The sequence below is a fragment of the Ruditapes philippinarum genome, unplaced genomic scaffold (genome assembly GCF_026571515.1).
Source record: "Ruditapes philippinarum isolate M1 unplaced genomic scaffold, ASM2657151v2 ctg11459_1_1_1_1, whole genome shotgun sequence".
In the NCBI taxonomy this organism is placed as follows: domain Eukaryota; kingdom Metazoa; phylum Mollusca; class Bivalvia; order Venerida; family Veneridae; genus Ruditapes; species Ruditapes philippinarum.
This window is the reverse complement of record NW_026855151.1, coordinates 2,857-30,150: the sequence shown is the minus strand read 5'-3', so window position 1 is coordinate 30,150 and position 27,294 is coordinate 2,857. Positions and strand designations below refer to the sequence as shown.

At 31.6% G+C, this 27,294-nt stretch overlaps 2 protein-coding genes across 2 annotated transcripts; both read left to right on the top strand.

Moving 5' to 3' along the window:
• Positions 1–8,333: 8,333 nt before the first annotated feature.
• On the top strand, positions 8,334–20,599 carry LOC132742282 (uncharacterized). The gene is made up of 10 exons (XM_060730649.1): positions 8,334–8,487; positions 9,559–9,614; positions 10,654–10,704; positions 11,460–11,507; positions 12,630–12,808; positions 13,124–13,220; positions 13,445–13,539; positions 19,500–19,632; positions 19,931–20,051; positions 20,443–20,599. The coding sequence occupies exons 2-10, from the start codon at positions 9,590–9,592 to the stop codon at positions 20,597–20,599; spliced, it is 906 nt and encodes a 301-aa protein (XP_060586632.1). The 5' UTR covers positions 8,334–8,487; positions 9,559–9,589.
• Positions 20,600–20,887: 288 nt separating this feature from the next.
• LOC132742283 (mucolipin-3-like) lies at positions 20,888–26,948 on the top strand. The gene is made up of 7 exons (XM_060730650.1): positions 20,888–20,983; positions 21,360–21,472; positions 22,790–22,972; positions 23,282–23,395; positions 23,697–23,819; positions 24,074–24,289; positions 24,668–26,948. Exons 1-7 carry the CDS (start codon positions 20,965–20,967, stop codon positions 25,052–25,054), a joined length of 1,155 nt encoding a protein of 384 aa, XP_060586633.1. The 5' UTR covers positions 20,888–20,964; the 3' UTR covers positions 25,055–26,948.
• The last annotated feature ends 346 nt before the right edge of the window (positions 26,949–27,294 follow it).

Genomic DNA, 27,294 nt, shown 5'->3' with positions numbered 1-27,294 from the left:
AAGCACTATTTTAAGATTATGTCGATTTTACAATGGCTTTAATAATAAGGTCAAAAACTAAAACTTGATCTAAAAAATACAACTTTTGCAGTTGAAAATGATATAAAAAGCGAAACAACAAACATTCAGTAGAAGATAATTAACAAAGTACAATTTGACACCTTATTTGTTGTCTAAGTACCTACCATTACTAAATATTATTAAGGAATGTATCCATTTATTAGACTGGACATTTCTCATTGTCAGAGAAAATCAAAATGATTCGACTGACTGAATAGTAAACAGTACAAAACATGATCATATGACAAACTTGCCAACACTGGTGGCATGGGTCAATTAAAGTTTGCAAGCAGGCTAACGATAATTAAACTTCTTTTTTCTTCTGTTTTATTAACTAGACGTAAGACAATGATTATTTAAAAAAAAGTATACAAAACCATGCATTACATTGTCAAATTGATTTTACGTCGCAGTCTATTCAGCCGCCTATTATTTCTGACTGATTAATTATTCTAAATCCAGGAAATAAACAAGAAAGTTCATTTTAATATTTTAATAGCACTCTGGAAACATTTATCGTCGCCCAGGCTAGGTCTATTTACAGGTACCCTTGTACTTTTACTGAATACGCGAGAATATCATACAAATCGGTTTCCAATGCTTAAAGTGTGCATTTCATGCATTATAGAGTTTATTGATATCTGATAAAACGAATAAAAAATATTTTTCAAGCTGCTGACACTAATTCTCCATAAATAATTGATAAAGAAGACAAAACAAATATTTCAACCCAGTCTAATTTATCAATGGCATATATTCCCAAATAAATTTTACCGTATGCAAATAAGAATTCTGGAGTCACCCAATTACATAGAACATATATATACATCTCAGGTATAGCTATTATTATTTATATTCAAAATTTATATAAATATCTTACTATTAAACCTTTTTCAGGATAAACTCAGCAGTCAGAACTTATCACCTCATGAGCAGTTTACATTATTATGTTTTCAATTGTTAAAGAGTATAATAGCACAGTAGAGTTTACAAAACTCGAATAATGTCAATAAAAAATAAAAAAAACAACTGACTAATGTGTAAAGTGATAAGTAAATTTTACTTGAACTGTACTTAAAACATTGCACACAACTTCGGTCCACACGATATGACATTTGGCTGTAAATATTACAATAATTCCCATACAAGCATTAAATACAGTTCATCTAATCATGTTAGAATGCCAATAACTATTTTACTCGCACTTTACCGTGGAAACACTGAACAAAGAAACAGACAACATGATGTACTGATAAATTCTAGTCTATAGAGCTTTAAATAGAACTAAGGTTAGTTTTCATGTATCAGTTGTTAATGATAACAATAAAATAATAAATTTATCCTTCCTTAAATCAACATTGCAAGAAGCATTATTATTCGAAAGACTTTTTAAAAAAGGGATTTTTAAAAAAGACATTTCATTCATGGATATTTAGCATGTTCTTAACGATAAGTATTGCATATTTAAAGCCAACTAAGACATTCATTGCTAAAGATGTTGCAGTGACAAAGTTAATTTCGTCATATAATATAATTTATTGCATTCTCATATATGATGACAGAGGTACTAATACATCAATAGAGGGTTACATCATTTCGTATAAGCAAATATTGTAATCTTGAATTCTTTCAGTATATTAATATCCATGAATATATGCTCTAGCATTTTAACGGAAATTCCAGTCAATTTGTTTAGTTCGTATTTTAACCAACCAAACTTAATCTTTGTCAGAATTTACGTCTCTAAAGTGTAGTTCAATGATTGGAAAAGTGGAGCCAATTAAGATCCGATCTTAAACTTTGTCGAAATAATTTATTACAGTTGTATGTGTTTCCATACGCTTTGGTTATCCTGTAGAGATTTGTGGGTGTGGGGATGTTCGAAAATGCGTAGACTTTCTACTCAACATAGGAGAATCACAAAAGATACATTCACGTTTACAACGTATACCTCATCACTAGATACCATAAAGATAGTAAATATGATTGCAGAAGGCCGTGTTACATAGCTAAACAACCAAATTTATAGATGTCTATACAACAATAAATGCGTTGGTAGATTTTTTCTAACATTCAGCAAAATGTAAATGGACGTTTGAGTGACATCACTGATTATTTACACGGCATTTCAAAGTCGGTAACTGATGTCAACAACACACAGACGGCGACAAATTATTCATGGATTTAATGTCTAGACTTCATTAGAGCGATCAGAATTTCGGAGAATTATAACATTTTGTTAGGATCTGCGTCATACACGTATCAAAAATTCAAATGATGAAAACATTAGCAGTGCACTGGTTTTCAAATGACACCTTTATTTATTACAGGTAGAGAGACAGTAGATGACAGTGGGAGAAATGTTGAAAAGCGTAATTTACATGTTCCTTACAAAATTAAATGAATTTTTAACAAGATGGTAACTTTATGTTAATTATTATTATCATTAAATGTTCACGCCATTTGATTTTACGCTGTACACTACCGACGGAACGGAAAACCGTTCTAGACGCTTGCAGAATTTAGAATCGTAATCCTACAACATGTCGCTCAGTAAAATGAGGACTGGTATAGGATTACATACAGCCAGTACCGCCAAACCGTTGCGTCGATGCAACGGTGAATATTTTGAAAATATTTGACTTTCTTGAGTGACATTCACCGGGCGCCGGTGTATGATAGGTGTACATTTTAATTATTCATTTTACATGCATTACTTGTTATTTGTTTTCTACAAAAACACATATATTTGATGTAGAAAAATATGGAGAAAACATAACATTGCTGTCTTTATTTAAGTACTTAAAACACAAAACAGAGTTATAACAAAAGTCTAGGTATTTTCCAAACATCCCTCAAATGTATTAAAAATATTGCATAATTGTACGAAATCTATCACAAATCCGTTTTGCACAAATACACACATTTTCTTTTCAATCTAGCCTGTGCAAACATATAATGACTGTATATTAACCAAGACGCTGAAAGACTCAATAATGTGCTGACTCGATCTCTTATGATTAATTGGACCTGACATTATTTGAATTGACACAAAATGTTTTAAGAAAGAAGGAAGTTCATTAAAATATTTCAGAAACATTACTTTTTAAAAAAACAAGCTCGGCATGCTGGTGATCACAATGACATGCTTGTTTTTTTTAAATATTGTCGTTTTGGACGTTCTTTAAGGTTTCTATTCGTCTCCATTCTATACTACTGATAATTCACTTTATACGTTATGTCCAGATAACCTTAAATTTACAATGGATATTTACAAATTCTGCGAAGGACACGTCTATCTTACGAATGTATCAGGATATCGCCAACATCGCGAGAATTAATGTAAAATTGGAGATAGATATATCGGTTTCACCTAGTTATGTGCTTGGAAAAAATATTTATTTTTCACTCTCTGTAACAAATTTAAATGGTGTATGTAAATGACCACATTTATGAACGAAAGCCATTCAAATGCTATTACGATGAGGGCAACGAAACACATTTAAATATATCGGCCTTATTTCAAAGTGTTCATATTATGTGTTGAGATAACCCCTCAATATTAACGTAATTGTTCCCCACCACTTCATGTCGCAAATGTCTATTATGAAGTTTGTATTAAATTTCATTTGTGCAGTCTGCCGGAATATTAAGCATATTAGCATCAACATTTGCATATATGGTGATCGAAACTCTTCCTCTAACTCATGTTAGAAATAAGTAAAAAATTCTTTGCTATTTAATAAAACGGTTTTTGTAAGCGTTATCCTGCTTAGTAATTGACGACAGCTCAACACATTTTCTCTGGTACTTGCAGTGAATTGACTTATGGAATGCAACTAATGCTCACAGTGAAGGTAAAATGATAAGCGGCTTATTAGCACATCTACGGAAGTTTTCTGCATTAAAAATTTCACAATTTTAATGATAACATGTTGAATTCTTCTGCTAAAAATGTGCTAGAGGCGTGTATGGTAGCTTGTTCTTTTCAACAGAATCTTAAGTAAGAAGAAACAGAATCCTCAAAGAACACCAAAAAATGGCAATATTGAAAATATTGCTGGCTCGGTTTAACTTGGCGTGTACATTATCAGCGACAAGCACAACTTGTGAAGGGGAGGAGGGGGGGGGGGGGTTAAAGAAGACTTTTTCACGATTTATCATTGAGTCCTTGAAGACTCAGCTGGACAATTTACTCTTATCTGACGACAAATCCGACATTTTTTGGCATTTTCACGAAATAACGATGTCAACTCGACCAGATCAACAAGTTGGTTTGCTACTTAAATCTGATTTGTAGATATATATCCACATCCATTCTTGTTGGTCATTGGTCATAGGAAAAACGTCTTAAGTCTCTTCATGTTTCATATACCTGGTTTAAATCAGGTTTGTAAAGGCTTACAGCACTGTCAACTCTTAAAATGCTGAAACCGAAAGCGTACGTCCATTGTCACCAGTATAAAGCCAGGCCAGCCTGCACATCTGTGACCAGGCACGCTCTATACTGTTGGGTTACAGCTATAAATATTCAAATTGATATCCCTAAAATTGATAACAGACAGTCCCAATAATGGAAGTGGGACAAATTCATTTAAAATATTCAGCATGTTAAGGGTAAACTTGTCTTGTTAAAATATTTTCTGATCTGTTGAATTTATTTTTGTAGTACATGAGATACTGATATCAATATTTTGTCTGTCTATAACATTTAAAAATGTTATTTTTTTAATTAAAAAGAAAACACACACAATTTATTTCTATTTAAAATATATAAAAGGTACCAATGTCATTATTTAAAATGTTATTTATCGTTTGCCTAGCGAAAACTATGTCAGGTGGTATGCCAAAATGATCTATTGTGTTATTAAGTATAAAGTATAAATGCATAGGCTATGTTAAATGTAGAAGTTTTTTTGAAGATGCAGGGCCCAGCGGTCATGCGGCTTGAAGTTGGCAGCATTACGGCCATGAGACATTCCGGAAAGAAGTTTGAAGGGATGACCGGCCCTGTAACCTTTTATGTTCCTGAGGTTTGTCAAGGTAATTAAAGCTACCCTAATTTAATTTTCAAAGAAAAATCTTGTATTTTAAAAGGTATATAAAAAGAAAAGGTTACTCCCAACTTTTAAAATGTAAAGATTAAATAAACATATAAACTGCTTTTGATGACGTCTCGAGACATATCTTGTTATTTCAAAGACATAAAAACAAAATAACAAAAACAAAATTCACAAGTAAAACACTTTAACTGAGGTTCGTAAGAAATTGTTGTTATTTTAAAGATATATCAACAGAACTTACTCTGAAGAACTTTCCAAGTTTATTATTTTAGAAAAGTTTTAAGCTTAGCGGCCCAGCCACCTAACAGTCTAAAGTTTTTTAATTGTAGAGATTCTTAAAAACAATTATAACAGCCTTAATTTTGTTGTTCCCGTGAGCAAGATACTTAGCACTTAAAAAAAATGAAGAACTTTCACCCAGTACTAGTTAGTCCAAGGAACGGATTTGAGAGTTGGACCTAAACTAGATATAAATTAGAATCCCTAAAGAATAGTAAAAACGACACAATTGAAAATGTTGCTGACACTGAAATATTAGGCCGTTTGGCCATCCGACTGAAATCTTTACAATAATGAGTTAATAAAAAAGGCACATTTAGTGTGAATTTGCCTGTTTGAATAAAACATATTGGGATAACAAGAATTGTCTAGATCTTAAATAAGCGCCATTTATATTGTTTTTTTTTATATAAATTTCCGATTTTCCAAAACAATAAATCAATAAGTTATAATAATTGTTATATTTCTTTAAAAACATATCTGTGAAATTGTAGGGCTCAAACCTCACAAACCGTTTTTTAAAAGTGTTATCCTGTCTTTTTATAAATCTTTTAAATGACTAAAATGAGATTAAAACTTAGTCAATAGTCGTTCAAATTGCTTTGAGAAAGTTCTTCATTTTTTAAAGTTTAGGCCGCCGATTTCACGGCTCTATGGTAGGTCGCTATGTCGCCAACTTCTCATCGCTTTATTTTGATTACAAGCATCAGAAGAAATTAAAATATTTTCAAATTGATTGATGTTAAACCATATAGTCTAGTGAATATGGCAGCTGATGAAGAGTTTAGAATATCTTATCACGCAATTAATAAATCGAGCATATAGCCAAGCAAGTAACCACGGTGTTGCTAACCTGTCCGCGAGAGATGTATTCACTTCCTGGTTGAAATAATTCATTACACAACATCAATGTTAATCATTTAAAGTGTTTTATGCTTTTGAACATTATACGGACTTAGTGTCCAACTTTATTTGTCATCCAATGAAAACGCTCTATTTCTGTGCGTTAATTTTCATAGAAGAACAAATGTCGATACTATATCGAATTCCGTCCATAGTCGACTTCTATTTTTCATAGTACTTCATAGAACCGCATAATGACGTAATAAAGTGAATGATAATGTGGCCAAATAAAGCTTGACACTAAATATGTTAGTATTCATCCGTGCTGTTCTACAGAAATTAGAAACATTCTCCTGTCGCTATCGCTCTCGTCGAAGTTTCTAATTGCTGTAGAACAGCACGGATGAACACTAACATATACTTATTGTATATTCAATACGCTTTACGCATTGTGAAATAGGCTCTTAAAACAACAAGTTAAAAAAACAAAAGCAAAAAAAAAAAAACAACAACCCCCCGCCCCCCCCCCCCAAAAAAAAAACATAGATAGAAAGGGTGCTAAAAATCATTCAGGACTTTAAAGTGCGTAATTTGAACTATCTTCTTTATGATGAATACTTTAATACTTTTAAATTTGACCCGCCATGATACCTTATATACCGCAAGCCGAGGTTGATTTTCATACGAAATTTATTCAGATTAATAGTATCTGTCATATTTTGCGGTTCGGATGGAATATCCGTCCCGAGGTGACCCGCCCATGGGCGGGTGACCGAGGGACGGATATTCCGATCCGAACCGCAAACATATGTCAGATATTTTTTCTTGCATATTCTACCATATTCCATTATATTTTAAATTCTTTATCTTTATTTTCAATGAAAATTTATATCATTACAACCGTAACTACTTTCTTACAACAGCGTATGAATTACAACTTCATTCATAACGGTAAAATGACGTCATCCTAATCGTGCCATTGTACAGCACGCGACTCATCTGGAACCCCCCATGCCAGATGAAATTTCCGGCATGTGTAAAACTCACGGAAACGCCAGTCTGATATGCAAGAAAAAAAAATATAACAAAAATGAACGGATATTTCAGACAGTCGACCGTTGGTAGCTATATATAGATGGAAAGATAGGCGTAAAACATGCAATGGAATCTTTGTAAGTTCCCTACAATTTTGTTGACCGAATAAGTATAGAAGTATAAAATAATCAAACTTAATAATGTACATGAACTAGTTAACGTTAACCGTGTATACAAAGTAGCCGTAACGTGTTTAGATTTATGATGCGGTAATCTCCTTAGCAGATATATACTAGAGTATCAAATGTCATTATAGAACAGTGACTAAAGATTGCGATCATAAATGTTGTAGTGCGGATTTTTTTGGCAAACAGTTTATAGTAATCAAATAAATTATTGGACAATATCACATTATCAACGCTTTATGATTTCATGGCTTGAAGGCCAGATAAGCCTAAAATATCATTTATAAAATATATATTGTTTAAAGACAAAAAGTCTAATTTGTTTTCTTGTTATGGTTTCAGATAAAGGTTTTTGTTGGTCACATAGCTGAGCATCTCTACCTCTTTTAAGCTTTAGTAATTAGTACAGATATTAAGAGAGATTTAGTATTTTGTATAGAAGTCAAAATTACATTATTTTTTTTAATTTTGCAGTATTAATCAAAACTATTCTAAAGTCAGTGTTTTTGTCTGCAGACGATAAGCCTATCACGTATTCAAAAGTTACAAATTACCTCTTTATGAAACACATTTTAGATCACTTTTAAAGAAAGGGGAAAAAGAGTCAAACTTTTTAAGAAAATTGCATCTATTTTGTGCCTGACGTGAAAAATATTAATGTGAAGAATAGTATGCCTTTAATGAAATAATTAATTATTGATTAACCGATTCTTAAGATATTATTGCAGAAAATTGTTATCTCTACTTTATACTTCAAGAGCATGTGGCATATTATCAACTGATTCGTGTCGATTATTTTTAAGAACAAAGAATACTCTAAATATTTAATTGGTTTATACCTTTACAGCACAGTTACACAGTGCATTAGTGACTGGTCGGTTGTTTAGTCAAATTATACAGTGTACCAATTCAAACGTATTTAACTCGGATATCCCATTTTTGTCACCAGTTTTCCCCTGATCTATTTCTATTGGAGAAAGACCATTTTTGGCGAAAGCTCTCCAAAAAGGACTTTTTAACAGGTTTGAATATTTATTTATATTTGTAAAAAATAACATAAATTATAACATGTAAAATGTACCATTTTCAATTAATCAAATCATTGCTTCCTTTTTGGCCATAAAACATACCGAGGCGGTTGTTATGGTGAAACATATCGATTTTGTGTAGCTTATTGTTGAGTGGAAATAATCGAAAAAATGAACAAATGGTAAAGAGGGTAGAATTTTAGTAAATTTCTCAAAGAGGGTACCGATATGGATATGCACCGTTATAATTAAATGATGGAATTTTATCGGTTATGAAAGGTGTGTAATAGGAATCCAAATAGTTATCGACACCTTCATATCGGTTAATTAAAAGTAGTGTATCACCGATGACCATTTTTAAAGGAAACCAGCTATAGAATAACGCATGACAACCAATAAAATAAATGTGTGAGTTCAAATGAAATGACCGACCGTCTATGAACTTGGGTGTTAGGTATCTATATTGATTCCTTTCCATGTGGTAAATTCGACAATGAAACTGGCATCGCCCAAATGAAACACAAATTAATGAAATCGTACATTTTTTTCATTTAGATAAAATTTTAATCTGAAACTCGAGTACTTATTTTTATTAATTTATAGTTCAAAATAAAACACAGATTATATCGTGACCAGTAACTGTTGGCTAGAGGCAATTATTATCATTCATTTCAGCTGTTCATTACATTGTATCTCTTTGCTGTTAACAAAATAATTGGAGAGGAAACGTAAGCAAACGAACAAATGCGTACTAAGCTTTTCTCAAAAGGCGATTGCCCTATGACAAGGGAATATGTATGAATAATATCTATAGCATAATATTGGATCATGGACTGCAAATGTCAAGATTTTAGAGGATTCATTTCTTCAAAGGCTTTATATTTAAACAGAGTTATTCATGTTTTATTCCGCCTGAAATCGGAAATTAAAATTTTGACAATTTAAATTGCCAATAAATAAAACGAAACATATATATTTTTTAAAATTTTAAATCTTTTAAATTAACTAGAAAAATTTAAAAAACCGTGTCATAAATGGAATTTTAATATCCTTTCTTCTTGCCAGGTGACTTTCAATCGGCTATAGAAGACATTTCATGATGACCGACAATAACCTGATTGGTATGTTCCCATTTTCATCTTCACATTTACTTTTGATTTGCACTCTTACATTTGTTATTAAGTGGGTTTTATTTGTTGTTGTGATAGTGGTGATATCGATGATTATGATACTTATGATGATGATAGCGATGATGAGGTCGATAATTGTGGTGATGATGATGATGTTAATGCAAGTTAAATGAATAAATGCAAACGATTTCGATTATGCGTCTGCTGGAAGCTTCAGCAATATTGATTGAGTATTATAATAAAAAGAATTATGTGGTTAACACTGACGCGGTTGTTGTTTTTGGTAGTAGTGTTAAAGGGAGACACAAAATTTTCATTTCTTAGTTTTGATTTTTTTTTCATTCCTAATTCTGTAAATGCCCTCAAAAGGAATATATTAAACAGACAAAGGAATAAAACTTTTCTCCATATAAAGAGTAAAATGGTGGTTTCCTGACCTGAACCGCGTGGGTCAGGTTAGAGCGCTAGGATTTCATAATAGTTGTCACAGTGAACTCTGGAAACATTGAAGAACATGTCAAATGAATGATTTTTACTTGTTTCAATTATGAAATATCTACAGTATCTGTTAATGTAACTAAAAGGATTTGTACAAGTCACCTGACTTGTTTTAAAACTATTCGGTGATTCTATTGGCGTCTAAATTTTGTTCAATATATATAGATATATTTATGTTTCAAATCCAAAATATATAGAATTTATAGAGAAATTCATGCTGAAACTTTTAGAAATGTCATTTTAGCGTGAGTTGAGAACAAAAGATCATTTTAATATTTTTGTCATTATTTTGCCTGAATATCCCTTTAACAATGGAAATATTTATCTTTTATGGCCATTAGGGCATATAATGATATTGCAATGAAAATGTAAATGATAATATTGTTTTTGATGATTATGATGATTATGAGATAATGGTTATGATGATGATGATGATAGTGAAGATAATAGTTATGATAATAAAGACATTATGGATTATGGTAATAGTAGTCACTCGATTTTGGCTAAACTTCATACATTCTCTTTAAACCAGAAATCGCAAATAAAGATGAGGATGGTGCTAGAACAAATGAAAATGATACTGGTAAGTTGTAAATCAAATTTGAGATGAATTTCGAAATTTTGCTTTCATAACTACATACATAACTAATGATCTGTGTATGTGCAAAAATAATATAATTTTTAAATGATTTCTCAAAGAGGCTACCAATATGGATATACCCCGTGATAATTAAATCATGGAATTTTATCCTTTTTTGAGACATGTTTAAAAGGAAATGACCGACAATAACCAAAAAATTATGTTTTCATCTGAATATTCAAATTTACTAATCAATGTCATTCTTAAACACATGCATTTGTTATTAAGTGGGTATTATTTGTTGTTAGTTAGTGGTAATATCGATGATGATAATATTTATGATGATGATGGTGATAGCGATGATCAGGATGATGATTATAATGATGATGATGCTGTTAATGCAAGACAAATATTACAAATGAAGACGATTTTGATTATGCTTCTTCAGGTGACACTACAGCGATATTGATGAGCATGATAATCAAAAGAATGATGTAATTAACGCTGATGCGGTTGTTGTTCTTGGTAGTGGTGTTGAAAATGGAAATAAATACGTTTTATGACCATTATTGTTGATGATGATATGGTGATGAAAATGTAAATGATAGTGTTGTTGTTGTTGTTGTTGATGATGATGATTATGATGATGATGACGAAGACGACAATGATAGTTAATATAGTAGTTTTGATAATAAGATTATACGGTTATGACAATCTCAGTGATATTGACTAACATTTATACGTTTTGTTTAAACCAGACAGCCCGATTGGAGACGAAAAGTCTAAACTCAAAGGAAATGATACTGGTAAGTTGTAAATCAAATTCGAGCTCAATGTAGAACTCTTTTTGGACCCCCTTTGTGTCAAGGTCATTGTTACTAAAAATAGAAACATGGTTTTCAGATAACTACAGTAAGCAATGATCTATATATTGTTGTTAGGAGTTAGGAAAAAATATTGTAATAAAATTTGGCATTTAGTAAGCCTATGAAGAGACCTATCCTTGTATTGCTGTTGGGGTCGAGGTCCCTTTTGCTAAAGATATAAAACTGTTGTTTTTTAAGTTAGGCAATAAATTGTTATCATTGGTACACATATAAAAGATAATAGTAATAATAATAGGTTGAGTTCAAATTTCGCTTCAGACTTTTTTTTAAACATGTACAGGTTGCTAATGTAAATTGCTACATCAAGTTAGAATCATACATAACAACAAAATTTGTTTGTTTGTTTGTTTCATTTCACGCCGTTTCACAACAGTATTTCAGTCATATAGGCGGGTAGTTTCCTAACCATCGTTCCTTGAGAGTTACACCAGTACTAGACTACCTTCCTCCGCGCTAAACTACCAAAGCATCTCCCGGGGATCGAACCCACACCAGAGAGGTAACTGGATTAGAAGTCATCGACTCTTACCCCTCGACCACGGAGGCGGTTATAACAACAAAACCACGGGAGAAAGATATATGGACGGTGTTTGCAACAATAAAAACATAATCAGATATTACCTACTTTTGTAAAAAATATAATAAATTGTTCTGGAATGTTCACACTAATTATAAATTGCTTTATAAACATTTATTTTTCAGGAAATAGGTCAGCATTTGGTTAATATGTCTTCGAAACACAAAATCGTGAAGAGTATGTCTGCCTCCTCTTCATTTAAGGCAAAATACGACTTACTGTCGTTACATTTGTACCCCGATCTCCTTACATACTTTTTTGCCCTTTACGTATAACGTATCTCAAAAATCATTTAAACAGTAATAAGAAAATAACGTAGAGGAGTTGAATACTTGCGAAAAAGGCATTTAAATAAAAGCATTGTTTGCTATTACAGTTTATCAAAAAGAGTTGGTGCCCTGTTTTCAAAAATATGAACGCTAACTAACAGATTCTAATTTACACTACGTTCTTTTGTTTCACAGGAGACCCTGATACTAGCCAAGCCGCTGATTACAAGGATGAAGCAAAGAAATTGCGCAGACTGCTGAGGCTTTACTTCTATTCAGCATTCAAATTTAAGGCGAATACATGCCAATTTCATTTAATTTACTGTTTCGTCTTCCTGGTGCAAATAATAAAAGTTGCTTTAATTACTAGTCAGGTTTGATACTTAGGCTACATTTTTTCTTACAATTTTTACAGATTCAAAAACAAATGAGATATTTTTATGTAATTGTGATTATGATAAAACAAATACAAATTAAACAACCCGTAATTTAATAAAATAAAATATAGCTAAATAATCTCATTCATGAAAAAAACTATAAAAAACTAGCAGATATTAAGCTCATAACAACTAAATACGAATTGTTTTTACTTATAAGTAAGTATTCATAACCATTCGACTATGTAGGGCCACTGTCACTCTTTTCTATGGTTATATTTGACGATTTTTGCATTACTGTTAACAATTCAGTTGTTCAAATTTGGAAATGACCGAGGAAACTTTAGCTCAGTTGTCGACAGAGGCCATCTTGTCCTTCGACATCTTCTTTTAGAAAATTGGGATGCTAGTAAGTCATTTTCTTCATTAATATGATTGTTTAAATGCGCATGCGAAACAAATAGTGTTGCAGTATTCTGGATACTGTAAAAATAATCTAGATTCAATTCTTAAAGAAGATAACTTTGATATTCTTTGAACAATAAGTTTAAAAAAATTAAAAAAATAATTTGTCACTACGAAACACATCACAGTATCAGTTTTCGATATTTTGATGGACTTTTTATTTAACAGGCTGGGAAACGTTGCCATATCCTCCTGCACACGGTGACTTTGCCGTGTATACTATTGATGATCTCGAGAAGGGTATTAACTATGCTGTTAAAAATGTAAGTGCATTTACACTTATCCTTCTTGTATCAACAAGTGACAAAACCTTTGCCAAAAGTATAATACCGGGCCACAGTGTATTCCCGTTAAGTCTGCCCAGGCTCTTCACTGTTGGTCAACCAACTCCTTTATCTTGATATCTGCAATATTAGTAAGGAACACTTAATAAAACGGAAGCTGACCAAGACATTGTACATTATCAGCAGATTTAAGGATAAAACATTTCAAAACAGGTCTCTGATAGAGTTTCCCAGATTAAAAAACTGTATGCCCTCTTCATATAGGCATGCATGTTAGAAAGAAAGTTACGAAACAGCCAGTTTACTCTCTGAACATGTCATTGACTGTTTTGTTTCCATATTTAAACAAGTATCAAATGAACGTTATATAGAAATAACTTGCTTCTGTCTTTTGATATCAATTTTATCAGGCGAGGCTGATATGGGCTAGAAAGGGCAAGGCTTGCCGAGCCCTTTCTGCCCATTATATCAGCCGAGCCTGATAAAATTGATATCAAAAGGCAGTAGCATGTTTTTCTATTTATCATGTAAAACATAATAAGTGTCAAAATAACAAAATAATCTACTTTTAAATAGCGAATTTCGTAAAAAGAGGGATTTTTTGTGCAAAGAAATAATTCTTGAAAACAAATTCTTCCGCCCCTGAAACTTAGAATTTGTAAATGGAGGCCATTTTTTCTTTCGACTCGGATAAAATATACAACAGAATACGGTAAAATTCTTACCTTTATCCAAAAATCCACTACGAATCACATAAACTTAACTTTACTGCAATTTTTGTCTTGAATAAAATAATTACATTTTTAAATTGAAACTGGAGTTGATTTCTATATTCAAACTTACATGTCTTGAATTGTCAAATTCTAAAGTTCACGATAATTTCAATCAAAGAAAGGTCAAATCGGCAATCAAACACAAGCCAGACCACACCGAATCAACATCCAGTGACGTCACGAAATGGAGTCGGCGACACACTCAGATCGTGGGAAATAATCAGAAAATGTTCAATTATTCATACATAGCTACGTAATTAAAAAAGTTATCGATGGTATTTGATGCATTTATCAGTCGGGCATACTTCCTGATCGGGAAACAAGGGGATTCCCCTTCAAGGCTTCCCGATCAGGCAACAAACGTCAAAATCCTTCCCGATCGGGAAGTTTTTTTGGCCTTTTTTACGTAGTTCAAGAAAAATGACCGGTGCATAACAGTTTTCAATCCACTTCAATATGAATATCACACTTTTGTTCAGAAAAGATACATCTAAAATCCTACCGAGTCATTTTCTTTTAAAATGTCTACAATTAAAATAATCTGAAAGTGAACTTAAGTAAAGTTTTTAGATTTTACCAAAAACTAGCCACTTCCCGTTTTGGGAACGTTGCTTCCTGATCAGGCATCTAGCAAAATATTCATCATTAAAAGTTTAAGATACACTGCTTCCCAATCTGGAAGTACCTTATATTTGTAGTAGTACCTGGCCTTGATGATTAGAAATTGTTAAGCCTGGTCAGTTTTTAAAGTCATGTGGCAATAATTCAATCACGACTGGAATATATCTGGCGAAGCTTATGTCCTTGTTAGGCGTAATAATATCTATCAACACATTAGCTATACTTGACGGACAGTACAAAAATCATCATTATATTACAAAAGTTTCATATTGTTAAGATTGTATAGCAAATGTTGAACAACATTGCACAGGGAGTAATTTTTCCAAAAAATTACCATGCAGCTCAAATAATTAAGTTAAATTAAATGTTGACTAGAGCTCAATAAAATATTATTTTTTGGCTATAGCTCAAGACGTGTTTGCATACTACATGTGTTGTAGTGACTGTGTCATATTTCTGTTTTCTGAAACTTAAAGTGTATAAAGCTATATATCTGGTGATAAAATTATTGTTTGAATTTTAAAAAGTATACTTCCAAAATGATTGTATGAAATAAATATGGTAATTTATTGCCTTAAACGCGAATGGCGCATGAACAAAATCATTGCTAAACGGATAAAACCCTACTTAAAATAGCAAAAAAATATTGTGTTCTTGCACATGATTCATGTGTATTAAATAACACAGACATTCTATGTTACATTACTTTTTTCGGGAATCAACCATATAATAATGGAACCAGCATAATTTTGCTGTGGATAAATCTTAATAATATATTTCTGAAGATATAGAACATACCCTTAAAACCACTCTTATTTAAAAAAAAAATGAATAAAATATAAGATAAATAAATAAATAAAACAAGAAATATCATAATGACATATATGCCCCCTTTCTAGCTGAAATTGAATGAAATCTATCATTAGTAAGTGAAACAAAATGGAGAGTAGCTGGAATAAAATATACATTATCATATAAATGTAAATATGAGCATCTACTTCGAACATTCAATGTTATTGTGACCTTGTCCTCTGAAATAGTGACCTCAAAATCAATAGGGGCCATCTACTAGTTATGAACAATTAAAATGTGAAACATAAAAACTTGATAACTTGAAAATAATGCGTAGAAACTATTCTGACATTTAACGCCTTGTGACCTTTGACCTAAAGACTTCAAAATCGATAGGGTCATCTACTAATTATAACCTATCATTAAGTGAAATATAAAAGATTTAGTAATAAATAGTTTTCAAACTAATGAACGGAAATCATTCTGACATTTAAGGACACTGTAACCTTTAAAATGGTTACCCCAAAATCAGTAAGGGTCATCTACCACATATGACTAATCAACACATGAAATAGGAAAACTTTGTGATAAATACTTTTCAATATATAGTGCGGAAACCATTTTGACATTAAAGCAACGTGACCTTGACCTTTGACATAGTGACTCCAAAATCAAAAAGGGTCATCTTCTAGTTATGACCAATCAATATATGAAATGTGAAAACTTCTAATAAAAAAAATAATGTTAAATACCAGTCAAAAAAGATAATGAGCGGAAACCATTCCGAAATTTAAAACACCTGTAACTTTGACCTTTAAGCTAGTTACCCCAAAATCAATATAGGTTATCAAATAGTTATGACCAATCAATATATGAAATATGACGATTTTTTGATAAATAGCTTTTAAAATAATCAGCAGAAACAATGTGGTCTAACGACGGATTAACAAACATACTTAAGGTCAATGTGACGTTGACCATTGACCTAAAGACCCCAAAATCGATAGGGTCATCTACTAGTTACGACCAATCAATATGTGAAATATAATGACTTAGTGATAGATAGTTTTCAAGATAATGAGCTTAAACCATTCTGACATTTCAGGTCCCTGTGACCTTGACTTTTGACATAGTGACCACAAAATCATAGGAGTCATCTATTACATATAACTAATTAATTTGGAAATATGAAGACTTTGTGAGAGATGGTGAGCGGAAACCATTCTGACATTTAGGGTCCCTGTGACCTTGACCTTTGACATAGTGACCCTGAAATCAATAGGTGTCATCTACTATAGTTATGACCAATTAGTATGTAAAATATGAAGACTCTGTGTGAAACAGTTTTTAAGAAAATAAAAATGATGTCTACCGATGGACTGACGGACCAACATTTACATAACATAACATAACATATATTTTATTCAACATAAAATTGTATACAATTTATAGTCATACAGATATTGTGTGGACATAAGCAAGTCAATATACCCGCTCTTCTTCGAAGTAGGGCATAATAAAAATAACTAGGACTGGGTGTGAATAAGAAAGTTGATGTTCGAATATTCGTTTTTCCATATTCGAATATATTCGAATATTCGTTTTTACAAAATTTGAGAAGACACAACCTATGATGCTATCATTTGTATCTGAACTGCTAGACACACCAGACTTCAAAACATGCACGACATGACTCACATGTTGATTTGTTGCACATACAACTTTATTTGTTGGTGTTGTCCCAAGCAATCTCAATCAGCACGAAAGAATTCCAGACTAGAACGCGCTAACTTAAAGAATAAAACTTTCCAAACGGGAAACATTTAATGGTGAATATTATGCTAGATGCCTGATCAGGAAACAGTGTTTCCAAAACGGGAAGCAGCTACTTCTTAGTAAAATCGTAAAACTTCACTCAAATTCACTTTCAGATTATTTTAAGTGTAGACATTTTTAAAGAAAATGACTCGGTAGGATTTTAGATGTATCTTTTCTGCACTAAAATGTGATATTCATATTAAAGTGGGTTGAAAACTATTCTGCACCGGCCATTTTTCCTGAACTACGTAAAAAAGGCCAATAAACTTCCCGATCGGGAAGGATTTTGACGTTTGTTGCCTTGAAGGGGAATCCCCTTGTTTCCCGATCAGGAAGTATGCCCGACTGTTTATGTATTGTTTATCGGAATGGGCAGATAGATTATTTTGATCCGTTGTTTTGTTGATTTGTTCGGCGTAAATTATGTTGGGGTGGGGAAAGGGCGTTTCATTCCTTGTGTTTATTTATACTGTATAGGGGGTATATTTTGGATATTATCATTAATATTGATAGAATTTCAAGTTCATGTGGCTACACAAACATGCGTCTTATTTTTCAAACGAAACAATGTGTTCGTTTATGAAATAATAATCCGACGAAAAAATGTAAACATTTACAAGTTCTCAAAGAAAATCGTCTAGCCAGTTTGATGTCATTTACAATATAAATTATGACGTCACTTCATTTAGTTGGTGCTAAATCTATTCGCTATCTAATTTATTCGTAATTGAAATTGAAATAATAAATTAATAAATAAATAAATATCACATCTTGATTCAAGACTTGTAAGGGTATGAGATTACATTGTAGAATTCACATGCTGATGAAAATGAGAATATAAGCAATTGAAGAAAAGTCCGTTAAAATGGGCGGGGCTTATTTTTGATATCAGGTCACTGACCTGATATCAAAAATAATTATCAGGCAAGTGTTATCAGGCAGTTACCATAGCAGTTGCATGATAAATCCAATTAAAGCCGATACAATACTCATTAGTTTCAAATTATTGGAAAGAAAATATATCAGATGTACAACTTATGATATTGTCTACTTATATTTGCGATTTGCATTAAAACAAAACATACTTAAAGATCCTGTATGCTTTGTGACTGATATTGTTACTGTTTGTATACCACACTTGCAAAAAGATATATAATTATGTATATAATTCTGCAAATAAAACAATTTTCAAACATCAAAGAATATGTAAAACGTGTACTGCAAATATTTGTGCACATTATATTTAATCAATAGATAGCATGCACTCATTTCTTATGGGAAAATTCGACTTAGAATTTATAGAAAATAAATTTCTAACTACCTCCCTCTATTTACATGAAATGTTAAATTGGGTAATATCTTTATAAATAATGCTAATTGGAACTTACAATATTGATAAATCTTATTTTGAGCATCATATTTATGAAATAATACCATGAAATATTGTGTTACAATCTTTTAATACGAAACATATTCATTACTTAGTATTTACTTCCTTGAATTAATAGTCTCGAAACTGAAAAAAAGAATATTCAAGTAAACCAGAAAGGAAGCTAGCTGTTCAAATAACTTATCATAGATTTGAAGTTTCTAAATTTAGAGACACGACATGTTTGTTTAGAAACACATACATCTTACAGTGTTCCATTTGTCAAGATTAATAAACCTACAAGAAATTATCATGTCATTTATTTTGCAAGTTATGCTAACATTTCTATATGACTTTGCATGGAAAACTATGTTATCTGTATTTTCAGAAGCAAACATACAAAATAAGGTTGCATTTTATTTCGAAAGGTTAATTAGAATTAAATATTTTGTAATTCAATTTTTCTGAGATATTTAATAAATTTCGACTGTGCTTGGACGATCAAATTCAATGTTATTTCGAATTACGTATAACAAAACGAAATTTCCTATTCAAAATTATTGCAGTATTATAACGCAGAAAGAGAAGCCATTGGGTACTATGTTCGAACAGCAGACGACAAAATGACAGCAACAATGAAATATTTTGACTTTCCCGGTTTTCATGGTGCGAGTATTGGAGACAGAATAACCATATCTGGTAATCTTAAGTAATTTTAATATTTCGTAAAGGGGATATATTTTAAAATGAATTCAAAGCATAATGAGTTTTGTAAACTTGCAGTCGCCGGACGTTCTTTTTGTACACTTAGACCAACTGTTTTCTATATTTCGTTTTCGACTTTGTTTTAAGGCGATTTGGTTGAAAACAATCTACGATATACTTGATATATTTTAGAAAAAGGTAAGTTGTAAATAAATTAATCCCAGAAAGGTAAAAACGTCCGAAGATTATTAAATAAATTGTTACAAAATGCAAACATTGATCTTTATTGTAGAGAAACACTTTAGAATCGACAAAGGACTGACAGAAGAAGTAACGAATGAAAATGAGACAGTATACAGTTATAATATATCCCGTGAATTTGCCTATCAAAATCTGTCACAACCAGTAAAAAGGTTTGTCTTACATATGGTGTTTATAGATAATAAGTCAGTGTTAGTTTTTCATAAATATAAACACTTAAATACCACTGGCATACTTCACAAATATTATAATAATTATTCTATTAGCTGATAACACTTGACGCCGTAAATTACAAAACACAAGAGAAAATAATAGAAAAAGCAGGAAAACTGCAGAACTACAAAATTGTGTAATATACTCATTACATGCATTAGTTTTAGGCTTAATTTTTATTTTGAAATGTTTTTAAAGTAATCCCCCCCCCCCCGAACTATAATTTATTGAATCTGAAAGCTTTAATGTAAGTCGGTCATCGGTCTTGTTTTCGAGTTTTAACTGTTATACATTATTTTTTTGTACATCTATTTATTTTATCTTTGTTAGGATGTTGTCAACAACACTTCACTTTAAGCTCCATTCTGTACGTTCACACGAAAGCAGCAGGAAGGCAACGTGTCTACGAATAGAGGGCTGCGTGAGTGTATTTTCTCTTTCTTACAACTGCATCGAGATTACAATTGGAGTAATCAAGTTACTTTGATTTACTATATGCCATGCTATGCTACGCTACGCTACGCTACACTACACTACACTACATATTTTAAAATACGATTAAATATTATGTAAAAAAGTGATGAAGATTTAGTTCAATGCATTTGGTCAGTTGCTCATAACTGGTAATAGGACAAAATTATTTTATCAATATACCAAGCATACAACTTATCTTAGAAAATGCTTTCGTATTTCCAGGAGCAAACGACAATAATGATGGCGATTATAAATATACATATTCAATAGAGCGATCTTGAATATTTTCATTTACAGGTAAAATTTGAAGACCTTGACAATAATGGCCAGGTGTTGGTTAACCTTCATACAAAATCTAGTAAAATAAGGTGCAAAGACATGAACCTTTCTTTATCAGGTAAGATATTAATTCGACATGTAGTATGTTTCTGTTATTTTGCACAATAATGTTACTTTACTTAAAGGTTGTGTTTTAGCAAGGATTGTGTTGGTTTCCTTATATCATGACTTTTTTTTTCAATTGGAACTTTGTTTACCTATATGTCTATACAATTCAATGTTGTAAATTTCAATGTTTGCGTTCTAAAGGTTCCATTTCTTATATAACATACATTCATAGAATAAGAAAGCCAAACATCCAGTTTTACATAAAAATGCTACCGAGCATGAAATTTCGCTTGTACCCGATTTCCGAGACATCATCTTGTAGGACGCAATTTAGTCGGATATACTCGAAGATGTTTTGATATGAAATTTTGATTTCCCTTTTACAGACTGGCAATTAGAAACATCTTCAGACGGACTCGAAGCCTTAGTGATTGCTTTTAGTATTATATCATTACTGCTGAGTATTTCTACTATGATCTTTGCGGCGTACACTTTTTGGGTATGTCAGTCCTAACAAGCAATATCATTATAAATACGAGTCTGTTTTATAGCATATCTTGAAGTAATTAACTGTTATAATAACAAGATTATATCATTGTATTTAATAAGATACGGCACATGTATGTCTTATGTTACTGACAATTGCTAAGTTTTATTATATAGATTATATAAATTGACAGAGCAAATAATAATAATAATGATAATAATAACAATAATACTAGTAATAATACATGTAATGATAATAATAAAAAAAACAAAAGCATACATACATACTTACATACATACATACATACATACATACATACAAACATACATACATACATACATACATACATACATAACCGCCTCCGTGGTCGAGGGGTTAGAGTCGATGACTTCTAATCCAGTTACCTCCTGGCGTGGGTTCGATACCCGGGAGATGCTTTGGTAGTTTAGCACAGAGGAAGGTAGTCTAGTACTGGTGTAACTCTCCAGGAACGATGGTTAGGAAACTACCCGCCTATATGACTGAAATACTGTTGGAAAAGGGCGTAAAATGAAACAAACAAACAAACAAACATACATACATACATACCATACATACATACCACACTATACATACTGGATACGTAATTAATAATTCTTATTATATACGCCATCACTAAGGCCCCCACGATTACACGTTTAAACGGATTCGTTTCGATTTTCATTCCTAAACGTTTACAATATTGTTTACCGTTTAATCGAAATGACCATATTGTCTTAAAAAATTTCATAATAATTGCCTGTAATCATGGATTTTATCAATTCTAGTGGTTTATTCCAAAATAAACAAACGGAAAATGGGTGATTACAACCCTCCACACAGCATTACCGTGCAAAATTGCTCGTGACATAATACATTTTTGGTAAAAAATGGGGTTACAATGCAAAAAATGTGTGCTGACTCAATCGTGATGAGCCTTGCACATTCTTTATTTGTACATGTATTAAAAATAGAAAGAAAGACATCATTTGGCGACTCAAATACATGGTGTGTATAGTACATAGAGGTAAGACCGTTTAAACGGTATCGTTTCGGTTCTTAGCAGTCGTGTAAACGTTTACAAAAAATTGTAAACGTGGGAGCCTTAGCCATCACTGAGACCCTTTTGATGTAGTTCACGTCTGCACGAAAATGATCGAAATTACTAAAAGCTTTCAAAAGCAGTGTCGAATACATAGAGTGACGAAATTTATTGCTAATGTTATCACGAAATGTAAGTTTATTTATTTTTATCTAAGATAAGCTTCGTATCTTTAAAATGTATGAGAATTAAGTTTTTGTTATTTTTAGAGAACTAAGCAGTTTATGAAGGAGTACTTTCAGGCATACTTCGGGGTGGAAGTTAATGATAATGCTGAGACGGACCTGCCAGTGTCAGAGTACTTCCGGTTTTTAAAATTCTGGGATGCAACCGTTGTTATCTCCGATATATTGACTTTATACGGGACAGTCCGAATAGCGTTTCATACAGTTGTAATAAATAATTCATTATATTTTTTATGTTTTCTAATGCGGCCTTTTTTTATTCCTTAATCAATGTATAATTTATGTTTTGTCACTGTATTTCTACATAAATGCGTCATATTTAATCTTAAATGATAGAAAAATTTCAATTCTGAAATAAATGATTTTTAACATCATATATTTCGTGAGACTAAACATAGTTTTTTTATTTATTTAATTAAATACTTACATTATCACATTAATTGATCAAACTTGAAAATAATGACATCATTTGCAAATTTCACACGTATTCATATCTTTTAACATCTATTTTGATAGCACAGTGAATGGGTGCTCGGGTTGCTAGATTCCTACGCCGTCTGGCTAGGAGTGGGTTGTGTGATAGCATGGCTAAGTTTGCTGAGGTTTTTCAAGTTTCATAATAAATTTCATGTGAGTTTAAAACAGCGTTTCAAAGCATGCATATGCTATTCATTCAATGGAAAGAAGGCAATTAGTTTAATATAAACAAAATAATTATATGTTTATTGGTGAGTTAAATGGGTTGATATCATTAACCCTTTTGCAAAGATAAGCTTTTAAGATTTTAACACTTTTTACATCTCTTACTGAATTGTATGGTTGAACTAATTGAGTACTATTAAGCATGGCATGGTTGGAAAGCATGATTGCTTTAAATCTTTCACATTCCTGTTTGATTAATTGATAGATTTTAGCATGTTTATTTTTCCAGCTGCTATTTAATACACTATACAAAGCATTTTGGAATGTTGTTGCCTATCTTATCTGCGTTGGAGTGTTGTTTGTCGGGTTTTGGGTTTGTGGATATGTCGTTATGGCGCCGTACCATGTCAAGGTTTGTCACACTCATAACATTACTCAATACACACATATAACTCATCCGATTGCGTTATTTTAACTGATTCAGTATCAACTTAAAATTACAACTTTGTCATGAATGAAATATTTGGCGCTTAGATTTAGCTATATATCAGCATAAAGTTTCAATTCTTATTGTATAAGTGCTTACGAGTATTTGACATAAAAAATTACAATTTCTCATGGGCAATTTTAAAGTTCTTAACTATGTAATTTTCTTTCCATTTCTAGTTCAAAACCCCGGCTGCAGCCGCGGAGACGCTGTTTGCTGTTGTTTACGGCGACGAGATATACGCTACCTTAGCAATACTGGAGTCCGACAAGAGCGGGGGTAACTGGGTGTGGTGGTTTTCAAGGTTCTATCTTGGAACATATATTGCTATATATACTGTAGTTGTTATCAACCTACTCATAGCTCTTTTCATGAGTGCCTATGAGTCTATTAAGGTTTGGATGCCTCATAGTTCTTTGCCATTGCACCATTTTATAGAATTTATCTTTTAAAAACGTCGTAGTCCATATGAACCAAGCTTGAAATAACTTGACAGGAAAGAATAACATCTGGGCTATTCAAATAAAAAGAATAACTATTAGATACATTTAAACACAAAAGAGAATACTTTAGAATTTAGATTGTTAACATATGTATTTTCACAAAAAAAGATTTACAAAATCTCATCTGAAATAACAATATAATTTTTATTTGCATGTTTAAATGGCTTTTATATAATTCAGTTGACATAATATTAGACAAATATGAAAGAGCTATGTGTGTTTTCATTTCTTTTATCACCAAAATGTATCAAGATTTGAATCTTTTTAAAGGCATACTATGAACAGAAACCGGAGGAACGAGAATTGGGACCGATGGAGAAAGCTTTGGTCCGTGCTTTAATTCAAGACGATGAGGGAAGTAATTTTCTTCGGAGCTGGATATATTGCTTAATGAATGACAGTACATCCCAGATTCAAGAACTGAACTCATTGAAAACTGAATTTTCCAAATTTGTTCGCGTGTCTAAAAGCGAAAAAAACGTGAAGCTTCTAAAACCGAGGACTTTGAAAGTGTTTATGGAAGATGAGGAGCACGAAAGGAAGAACTTTAAATGCGGATTTATGAGCTGTTCATTCACATTTTCTGGTGATGATCAAACACCATCAAAGCAAAAGAAACAGAATGTTAACAATGAGATAAATACACCGGCTCTATGATAACATAGACATGAACAAGACATTGGCTTTTAAATACCATTTAATTTATTCCATGGTTGTATATTAGTTTGTTGTTATCTTTTTCAAGTTGATTTAGTTTTTGGCATAACAATAGTGCTAACCTTGTTCTATACCTTGCTTGTAACTTGTACTGTTAAATATTACTAATTATGACTGTTATATGATTATCATTTTTCGTTTTCTTCTGTTGATTTATTTTTAGAGCTGCTTTTCAAAAGATATAAGAGAATTGACTACATTGTAAATCTGATTGAATAATCCTCTTACAAATGATTTGATTTGTTGTTGTTGTTGTTTTAATTTCAAAATGCAGCTATCAAAACCAAAACAGACACGGCTAATTTTATTATATTATTTAGGAAATCATATGATTTGATTATAAAGAATGTATAAAACATAAATATTAAAATTAAATAAATAATTTGTCAAAAAATTGGAATACTTCTGTAATAACTTACCAATTCTTCATGGTCTTAATGAAAAAGGTCACACTCTATTTAAGGAAAAAATATTCACATACATACGTATATATATGTTTGGTTGATACAAATATTTTTTTTAAATTAAATTCAATTGAATTGTGGATACATTAACGCTACGATTAGACATATTAGTATAATTATCCTTAGTTTTCTACACATATTGTGTATCAAAGGTCTGACTCACTTGTAGTTAAATGTTTTAAGCGCTTGTTTGAATTTTTCAGACAAGACCTAGTCTCTTATACGATATATGTTCCATAAAGAAACAACATCCGTGTACTTGAAATGTATTATACATGTTTTATGATACTTCTGCTGCAAAATTTTAATTGTACAATAATATATTTTGTCTGAAAAATACAAATTATTCATGTAGTAAACGAAATTTTTTATATTGAATTTTGTTTCTTACAAGCTTATGTCCTTTCTGATTTAATTATATCTAATGTTGAGCGCTTCTGTCTTGTATTTCTTAAAAAGTTCTAAGAAGTACAGAATGTAACTCAAATATTACTCATACTTTCTCTATTTTTACAATGCCTTTTACCCAAAAGATTACAGGAGCATAGCCACCATCCGGCTAGCTTATTATGTAAACCGTTAACCTGTGAAATCGAGTTCGATTTCCGTATGGTGCAGGTCACTGTCGTCGCGATTGAATTTAGAATATTTTCTTCGATCATTTGCATTTTATCTCTGCTTTGGTATGTACAAACGTTTCAGTTATTGTAAAGGCATTTAGAACTCGTAAGCTGCTTGACAGCCTGCCCAGGAACGATGCGAATGCTAAACTGCATCCTTGTAAATACAACGTGGCTTGCTGCCGTGATCCGGAGTGAAAACTACATGACACCACCATGCAGGAGCAGAAATAATGTCAATGCTGACTATTTTTCCATGTATAATTCATTCGTTAAGGCTGTTTAAGAATTTATTGATATTTAAGTAGCATAATTCATACCATTATATTTCTATTGAATGTTATTGCAGTTTTCGCCACTTAACTATGATATTTACTTTGGTGGAGCTAGTTTTCAATATGTGCGGTTTAGTTTAAACAATGCAATGCTAGAAGAAATTAATGTTAGAAGATTCACATCCGTTACTTTAAAGATTGAAATCAGTAGCAGAATCAAGAACATATTGGAGCTTTGTCTCATGTTTGTTCTTCTACAATTGACAAAAAAAGAAAGTTTCCTTTATTACATTTCAACTGAAATCATGAACCTTGCTATAATTTATACTTATATAAAACACATAGTTATGGTGTTTAGTGGGCTCGAAGGATGTTGCATTATCCCTCATGTACAGACTCTGCAATTCATGTAATTTTGCTGTGATTAATGCTTCCGATGGATCACTGAAGAAGGTTGACATCGAGTACCCACTTATATATATTAAGTTACCTACGGTAGTCAATGTCTTTACCATCTTGATTGAAAAGAGTGATGTTTAGATCCATATGTTTTATGAAATCTAACAAAAATTTATGATAAAAAATGGAAACTTTAAGAATGCCCCAAAACGGCAAAATTGAAAATGTTGCGGTGGGTATTGATTGAACCTGTTTATGAACGTTGGTATATATATATATATATGCACCTCTCATGTTTTTATAAGTCTTGATCAAATTTAAGCTCATCAGTTCTTTTTCTGACTAATTCAGTTCTATCTTAAAAATATTTGTGCTAATTGATGAATATAATAGACAAACAAAATGTATAAAATGTGTCATCT

Excerpts from the sequence above, each read along its gene's own strand:
- LOC132742283 (XM_060730650.1), top strand. Across the intron at positions 21,473-22,789 it reads TTGCGGCGTACACTTTTTGG|AGAACTAAGCAGTTTATGAA; the intron begins GTATGTCAGTCC and ends TGTTATTTTTAG. Across the intron at positions 24,290-24,667 it reads GTGCCTATGAGTCTATTAAG|GCATACTATGAACAGAAACC; the intron begins GTTTGGATGCCT and ends ATCTTTTTAAAG.
- LOC132742282 (XM_060730649.1), top strand. The coding sequence starts at position 9,590 with ATGATGACCGACAATAACCTGATTG. Across the intron at positions 12,809-13,123 it reads TTGCTTTAATTACTAGTCAG|TTGTTCAAATTTGGAAATGA; the intron begins GTTTGATACTTA and ends TTAACAATTCAG. Across the intron at positions 19,633-19,930 it reads AGACAGAATAACCATATCTG|AGAAACACTTTAGAATCGAC; the intron begins GTAATCTTAAGT and ends TCTTTATTGTAG.